This window comes from Antrostomus carolinensis, unplaced genomic scaffold (assembly GCF_000700745.2).
Source record: "Antrostomus carolinensis isolate BGI_N321 unplaced genomic scaffold, ASM70074v2 scaffold27687, whole genome shotgun sequence".
NCBI classification, from domain to species: Eukaryota; Metazoa; Chordata; class Aves; order Caprimulgiformes; family Caprimulgidae; genus Antrostomus; species Antrostomus carolinensis.
In genome coordinates, this window is record NW_010325746.1 from 1 (window position 1) to 8301 (window position 8301).

At 37.1% G+C, this 8301-nt stretch overlaps 1 protein-coding gene across 1 annotated transcript; it reads left to right on the top strand.

Annotated features, from left to right (window-relative positions):
• Positions 1 to 60: 60 nt before the first annotated feature.
• On the top strand, positions 61 to 7428 carry LOC104517700 (pyruvate dehydrogenase (acetyl-transferring) kinase isozyme 4, mitochondrial; the record flags this gene model as incomplete). The annotated part of the gene is made up of 11 exons (XM_010171358.2): positions 61 to 255; positions 460 to 601; positions 1620 to 1691; positions 2271 to 2455; positions 2889 to 2978; positions 3507 to 3584; positions 4161 to 4237; positions 4965 to 5063; positions 5351 to 5461; positions 6055 to 6168; positions 7285 to 7428. Coding segments are annotated over 11 exons (1307 nt in total), but the record flags the coding sequence as incomplete, so codon positions are not given.
• Between the last annotated feature and the right edge of the window lie 873 nt (positions 7429 to 8301).

Below are 8301 nucleotides of genomic sequence, written 5' to 3' on the forward strand. Positions count from 1 at the left end.
TGGGACGGGGGCACTGAGGGTGCAGCCTCTGCTGGGTGTTTTCGCGTTCGGCGGTACGAGTTAGCGGGGCGGAGCCGTTGGCCGTGTCCGGGTGGAGCGAACAAGCTGTACCCAGATCCGATTACCGCCTTGGCAGCGGCGAAGTCCGAGCTCAGGCGTCACTTGCAGACGTCAGCCCGAAGCCGCCCGTGTTGGCAAGGGCCGGAGCGCTCCTTCTGCAGGATTACAGACGAGTCCTGTGTCGAAGCGGGAAGCGTACAAGGGTTCCTCCCAGGAACGTGCTGTGTCCTGCTGCCATGTAAACAACATTCAGCACAAACGTGTATGTACACCTAGGAGAACTGGCCAGTAATAGTCTGATGATTGCAAAGGAGTATAGTGCCGAAGTCTGTGCAAAGATGGCAATTGTATCCTGAAACTTCTTTTTTTACAAATTTTTTATTTTGGATTTATTCATAGGCTCAACTAATGGATGTGAGAGAACTTCTTTTGCATTTTTGCGACAAGAACTTCCTGTGAGGTTTGCAAACATACTGAGAGAAATTGATCTTCTTCCTGATAAATTACTAAACACTCCATCAGTACAATTAGTAAAAAGCTGGTAAGTAAGAACTACTTGAATTCAGCCTGTTAAATAATATAGCTTTGACAGTTTGGTTTCCACAGACTCTTTTGAATAGTAGAAGACAATAACAAAATACACTAAAAACACAGGTCCTTAATCAAAGCTGAATTGCAAGCTGTTTTACACCCTGTCCTTTTCTACCATCCTAAAATTAAATGGAAAACCAACATGGTTATGTTGTTACTTTAAAATATCAGTTTGAAATAGCTGGTAGAACAAATCTCACTTCTTACTCTAAGAAGCAAAAGAATAAAACATTCTGTTTTCATGTAGCATTACAAACCCTCAGAGCTACATAAAGATGAGAGAGCAAGCTATAGGCTTGTTTGGGTCTCTCTCACTGATGGAATTACTAACAGCTTCCGTTCCACAGCATATTGCCTTGGCCTGTGCAGTGGGTGTTTGGAATTCAACTAACATAATCTCTGCAGTTGACACAGTGGTTGAATCTGATTTAACTTTGCTTTACTGGCACAGCTGCAGCATTTGCAAGGATGGGTGACGTAAAGGGCAAAAGTATTAGAGTGAGATCCAGAAGCTGTTCTTGATCTAGCAAACAGTTATGCCTTTGCAATGTGCATCGAGGCTGTCAGATCTTAGCACATGAGGCTTAAGTACTTAGCTTGTGTCAAAGCTGGTCAGATTTGAAAAAAATTTTGCTTAGGTGGCTTCCTGATCAATTATCATGTGTATCTTCTTTTGAAACACCCCTCTTCTCAAGAATAGTAAGGGGATCCTGTGTACCTAAAATGAGGGTTTAGATTCCTTTCTGGGTGGTAGACACAAGAAAAGACTTTAAAACTTCTAGGGTTCAGGCAATCAAGAGATGTCCATCTGTGATTCCATACTTGGATGGAACTTTATTACTTGAAAGATACTTCAGACTTCTACCTGATGTGTTAAGAGTAATGATTTGAACAGGACAAAATATTTTTCCTGTTCCTAGACTAATAAAAATCAAATGAATAGCATATATTGTGTGATTTTTCAATAGGTACATCCAAAGCCTAATGGAGCTTGTGGAGTTCCATCAGAAAAGCCCAGATGACCAAAAAGTCTTATCTGAGTAAGCTTTTCATTTGTTTGTTTGAACTTTTGATCTCGCATTCCACTTTTCATGATATAGTCAGCTTAGAATGACAGCTATCATGAGCTGAATGTGATAATCTAGCATGAAGTCCTGTGCATAGAGCAAGCTGGTTCAAATCTCTGATCATGTTTAGCAATATTGCAAATAAATATGACCTGTTGCAGCTTGGTTTCAGGGGCCTACTGCCCCTTGAACTGTCATGGCAGAGAGATATTAATAAAAATTATCTATGGTGTCACAGCCCTGCTTCTTTCCAAAATGTCAGCTAGGGGTCTTTTTCTCCTCCTCACATTCTCCTCTGTTCAAACTATTATGAATGAGTAGTGCATTTGACATGGCTAATGATTACACCTCTTGTATTTAAAATATCAAATGCTTCTGGTTTAGGTCAGTGAGGAATTACTTTTAAAACAACGAAAAAAATAGACGGAATTTTAATATTAAGGTTGTTACACACTTATCTGTGCTGCTGCTGGATTAGATAATGACATTGTACAAAGCTTGCTTCCATGTAGCCTTACAATAATGTTCTAAAAAGATCTCTTTTTGACTTAGCTTTATAGATACATTAATTAGAGTCCGAAACAGACATCATGATGTGGTTCCTACAATGGCACAAGGAGTAATTGAATACAAAGACACTTTTAAAATAGATCCTGTCACCAATCAAAACATTCAGTATTTCTTGGATCGTTTTTACATGAGCCGTATTTCCACCCGGATGCTAATGAACCAACACAGTAAGTAGAGATTTTAACTTGAGGAAAAACTTCAACCTAATGAGGAACATGTTAATGTAAACGTTTCTTAAAACTGTTGGAGATCTGCCTCAGATGGTTTTGTGTGACACTGAAAAATTAGAAGCAGAATGTGTGACTTACAAAAGTAACAGTAAAACTTGTTTTCTAGACTACAGACTAATTGTGGTAAGTCTTGTGTGGAGTACGTAGGGATCTCGTTCCTTGCACCCAAAAAGCCTTTAGGTGTTGAACTACAGAAAAGCCAACGTAGTTTGCTGTCAGGAGATAGCATTTTTAACTTGTAAAAGGCATAAACAACACTCAGTATTCTATGTGATTATAAGCTGTGATCATACTGTATTAGCCTAAATTTAAGCATTTTTAATAATACAGTATTTGTGATTAAATGCAGTATTATTTTCATCTCAAACAGCCCTTCTTTTTGATGATAAATCCGGCTCAGGGCACCCGAGGCACATTGGAAGTATTGATCCTTGCTGTGATGTTGTTGAAGTAGTGAATGGTACGTATTCTCAGATCCTTAACACTTCTCTTCATGATCAATATTTGTATCTGATTGCAAGCAATTTGGGTAACCAACATATTGTATAGGATGCTGACTGTTTTTTATTGAAATAACTGAAAGCAGTCTGTCAAAACATGAGCTTTTATAGGACAGAATTTAAAATACAAAGTAGCAGTGAAAAAATGTGTTGGAATAAGGCCTAGCAAGTGACAGATGAGGTAGGTTTTAAAGTTGTCTGTGATCCTGAGATTAACCTTACCTCCTGGTAAATAACAGATGCATCTGTTTTACAGAATTATCAAATTGTACTAAAGATTTACCTGTGCTGCTGTAACTGCCTATTTATTCTCAGTTTTTAATGCACACAGTGGATGCAGTGTTATCATTTCTTTGAAACACAGGTTTAGAATCTGTAACACCTTAGCAGCTAATGCAGTTAATACATGGGAAAATATTGTTTTTAAAATGAATTTCTACAGTGTTTGACGTTACATTTCACATATTTTATTTAAATAAATATTTCAGATGCTTTTGAAAGTTCCAAGATGTTGTGTGACCAGTATTACTTAACATCTCCAGAACTGAAACTTAATCAAGTGAATGGTAAGATGAGAGCTTTTACGTCTCTTTTGATCAATAGCCAAACTGCTACTTTTGCTGAATCAAAAGGCTCCCATTTCCATAGCCAGTTCCTTTTCTGTTACAAGCATCTGATTTAATCTCCTGTGATAGAACTCAAATGTCATTGTATCTTATACATTAGATTTTCTGAGGTAATATTTATGAATTTGAGAGAATTAAGATTAACCTGTACTTAAAAGTAGCATAAGTTGCTAGAGGGAGTGGTGCCGACTGAGTGGTCCAAGCTGCCTGCATGTGTGTGATCTCAGGCAATCTGCTTAATCTCTACCATCTTATTACTTGAAAAATGATATTAATACTTGATTTTTTTTGTTTATTTGAAAATAAACTGCTGTTAAACCAGTGGTAGTTACAATCTAAACACTGTTACATGTGCATAAAGTTGTTTGCCCATTTAGGGGACACAAACCAAAACTGAGACTTGATTTATTTTCTTATTTGTTCTGGCATACAACTTGCTTATTGTAAAATTTGCGTACAATACAGAAAAATTCTATCACCCTTTTAAATCTTGCTTATCTTTTTCTCTTCCTCTAGGAAAACTTCCAGGAGAGCCAATTAATATCGTGTATGTTCCATCTCATCTTTTTCACATGCTTTTTGAGCTATTTAAGGTACATCAATATAAGCTGTTTCTTCCCTTAGTAGTGTGAGCTGGAGTGTCAATATTTAAAATCTCTAGCTGGATCTGAATGAAATAAAGCTTTGCATAGGACAGTGAGATTTCTAAAATTTTCTTACTTGGGGAAATAGTTTTGGCAGTTGGGAAAGGCATGATTGCAGTATGTAGGAGAGAATTTGGGCTTTTTTGTGTGGTAGTAAATGGGGCAGGGTAAGGGAGAGAGAGAGTGTCTAAAATAGGACATGTGGTTGTCACCACCACCAGCCTTCTGCTTTTAGAGATTACATCTGTAGTGCAGGTTTGCCCTGGTGCCTTTTCTGTGGCTTGGGTGATAGATCGTGAAGTAGTGAATGGGGCTGACCTAATGTACTGCCAGCATGGGGTGCAGAATTCTGGCAGCCTTTAGCAACCGCTGAACTCTGCTCTTCTCCAGAAACCTGGTCACTCTAAAGGGATTTATTCAATTTACATTGGCTGGGTTGTGTGCTGGGCAAGAACAGTGTAATCCTTCAAGCACAGAAGAGTCTTGGCTATGCTTAGTCAATTTTAGGTGTGAGACGTCCTCTGTTCCTGTTACACTGAATTGCTAAGTGTGTTTCTTGGAAGCTGGGCACTGATAGGAATGGAGGGTAACTGTGCTCAGTCTCTGCGTAACAGACATATGATTTTAAGTGCACAGATCCAACCCTTTCTGATAATGGTAACCTTTGTTTCCATAGAATTCAATGAGAGCAACCGTTGAATTCCAAGAAAACAGTCCTTCCCTTTCTCCAATTGAAGTGACAGTTGTTCTAGGAAAAGAAGACCTGGCAATTAAGGTATTTCTGTTGGCCTACTGCAATATAGATTTAATGTAATCTTTATGATTGCATTGCTGCAGCAAATTCTGTTAGAACTTGCAGCCTCTGACAACAGATCAAAGATACTATTATGCATGAACCTTTTGTTGATAGCCTTCATTTAGCACAATTATTTAACTGAAAAAGAATATTTGCAAAACAAATGTTTGCATGAATTACTGTTGGAGGGGATTGTTCAAATAACAGCATTTTAAATACCATTCTTAGTACATGACTGTAGTTAACTTTATTCTCTCTTAAATCAGATCTCAGACAAAGGAGGTGGTGTTCCAGTAAGGAAAATTGAGCAGCTCTTTAGCTACATGTATTCCACAGCACCAAGGCCAAGGATGGATGATGGTCGAAATACCCCTCTTGTAAGATATTTTCAATACTCATATTAATACCTAGCTTAGTGGACAAAAATATGCTTTTAAAGGTATAAATGAAGTGTGGTGTAGGTATAAATAACATTCCAACCCGAATCTAACTGGTTTGGGTTTTTTTTCCCTTGTACTCCAATAACAGTAATTTACTTGGTCTTCACTCCCACTCAGTCTTCAAACTTACAAATTTTGCTATCTTTATGGAGGCAAGGTCAGCTGGAACAAGCTTAGACTTTTTTTCTACTAGTAGCAAACTCAGTTTACTAATCAAGCTGTACTAGCAAAAATAAGGCAGGGAAAATAAATAAACTTAGTCTTTTTTGGTAGAGATTTGGGGTTTTTTTTCTTTCTTGTGGTTTTGGTTTTTTTAATGGTCAGTTTCAATATACTGTATGAAACTCTTAGAAATTTTTGTTTTCTTTTTAAAAGATAAGTAATTACAAAATTACTTTGTAACTGTTACTTTGTACTTACTTTTACTGTTACTTTGTAACAGTTTAAAATCTCTGAACACTTTACAGATATTTAACTTGTAAGAGCTAGTGGAAATATAAAATTAATTTTGTCTTGTACTTTATTTTTAGGCTGGCTTTGGCTATGGCTTGCCAATTTCTCGTCTGTATGCTAAATACTTTCAAGGAGATCTAAATCTCTACTCCATATGTGGTTATGGAACAGATGCTATTATCTACTTGAAGGTATGTATTTTGATTTGGTTGAACAAAGGTGTTGGTAACTAGTATTAATGCAGTGAGGCAACTACTCAGTATCATTTTAAGGTAAACAAATTCTCTGTTCATGAGTAGAAAAGCTCTCATTTTTATTAAGAAATGCCAGTAAGATTTGTAACTGGTATCTAGAATTAAAAATGTCACTCAGCTTTAACTAGTCTACTTCGATAACTACTAGTGAGAGCCCCATTAGTTTTTAGGAGGTACTAAGATTTATTGTCTACTGGTTCATGGAATAGAAAGGACTGCGAGAAAGTGAAGTAACAGGAAAAGAAAGGTGTCATGGAATAGAAAGGACTGGGAGAAAGTGAAGTAACAGGAAAAGAAAGGTGTGAGAAGCAAGAGAACAAGTTTCTTTACTCTGACAACCAGAAAGTCTGTATAACTAATCCTAAAGTGTCTAGTGCTTGGTCCTATTGAACATCTTCCATATATAGCCCTTATGTGGGATTCACATATCAGAAATCCTGAATATCTTTGGTGTAACATGCACTGCTGGTTTTAGAAGTAATCTGGAAAAAAGGACTACGTATTCTTTTCTACTTTTTGTGCTTACTCTTGAGAACTTGCTTTTAATTTTTTCTAGTAAACCAAAACCATAGTTTAAAGCACACTGAAGCACAACCAGAGAAGCAGTACAAAAGGAGGAGCTGGTTCAGCTATATCTATGTTGCATTTCTATTTAACAGTTTCCCAATAGAATATTGATTTTTGTTCAGCTGCAAAATAGGAAGTAGGAAACATACTTTAAAGTTTCACTGGAATTTTGTAAATGAAAGTTCTTTTCCACGACTTCTAGGACTGTCTTGAAAACAGGTTACAGAGTGACTGTTAAAGTCTATAAAAATGCATAAATATTATTTGATTTCACTGTACTTGTCCTGACAAATTATCCAACACAAACATAGATACTGAAGCATATAAATGACTGCATCTATTTTAGAAACATTTGTGTAAATAACTTTGTTTTGTAGTGTCACTGGCTTAACACTTGAAACATACTGCAAGAATTTTTGCAGAGTGGCATTATTGAGAGGTAGAAACCAAGTAACTTTTTTCCTTCTTGATTTTTTTTTTTTTAAGGCCCTGTCAACAGATTCAATAGAAAAACTCCCAGTTTTTAACAAATCGGCTTCCAAGCACTACCAGGCTACCTCAGAGGCAGATGACTGGTGTGTCCCAAGTAAAGACCCAAAGGATGTATCAAAGCAGAGTGCAGCTCTCTGAAGAGAAGTTGGTATCCAGTCACTTAAGGGGATCAAGCTGGCTTCTCAAAAAAGACTAATGTTTGGAAGTATTCATCTACCTCCAAACAACCAAATTCTCCAGTTTCAGGACTGGCAGAAGAGAAAGAAGATAAGGATGTTATAGTCTGGCGTGTATGCACTGAATGGGAAATCTTGCTGTGGAGTTCAAAATGAGAAAAATAGGAACACATATGTCTTTGAAGAGATCTGTGTAGAGGAAAATCAGACTATTTTTTTTTTTCTTCTGATCAAAGACTTGATGTGGTAGAGTTGTGCAATTTTTGAGTCCTGTTTAATGCTTGAATTCTGAATACTGATAAGTGTCAGTTATGCTGGTGTATATTTTTCTCCTAGAATAGTTATCAGCAGTTCATCTTATTGCAGAACTTCTCAGGTAGATAGATAACACCTGTACTTTAAAGCTGTATTTATAACATTTTGAAAAAGACCCACTTAGCATGGCAGTCTTGTAGCAGGATACAAACAGCATTCAAATACAGCCTGAATGGGAGGGAGGGAGCCATGAGAGGTAGGGAGAAAGTGTTTTCCAGATGTAAGGATGTTTTTAAAAAAACCCCAACATTTATTCCAGTATTAATTCTTATGTGATGCCTTGCTCTGTGAGTTACATTGCTAGATTTTTTTTATATGACACTGTTCATGGAAAAACTAGCCAAGTAAGACTCCTATGCATGAGGTAACTAAGAAGGAAATTGGGATATTTTAGAAAGCTAGTGGAAAGAAGTGGAAAGCTACTTGGTTGTAGCAGCTGTAAAGGTAGGCTATGTCTAGCCTACATCCCTGCACTCCGGAAAGTGTGTGTCAAGTAAGTAGGTTAGGATTTTACAAAAAC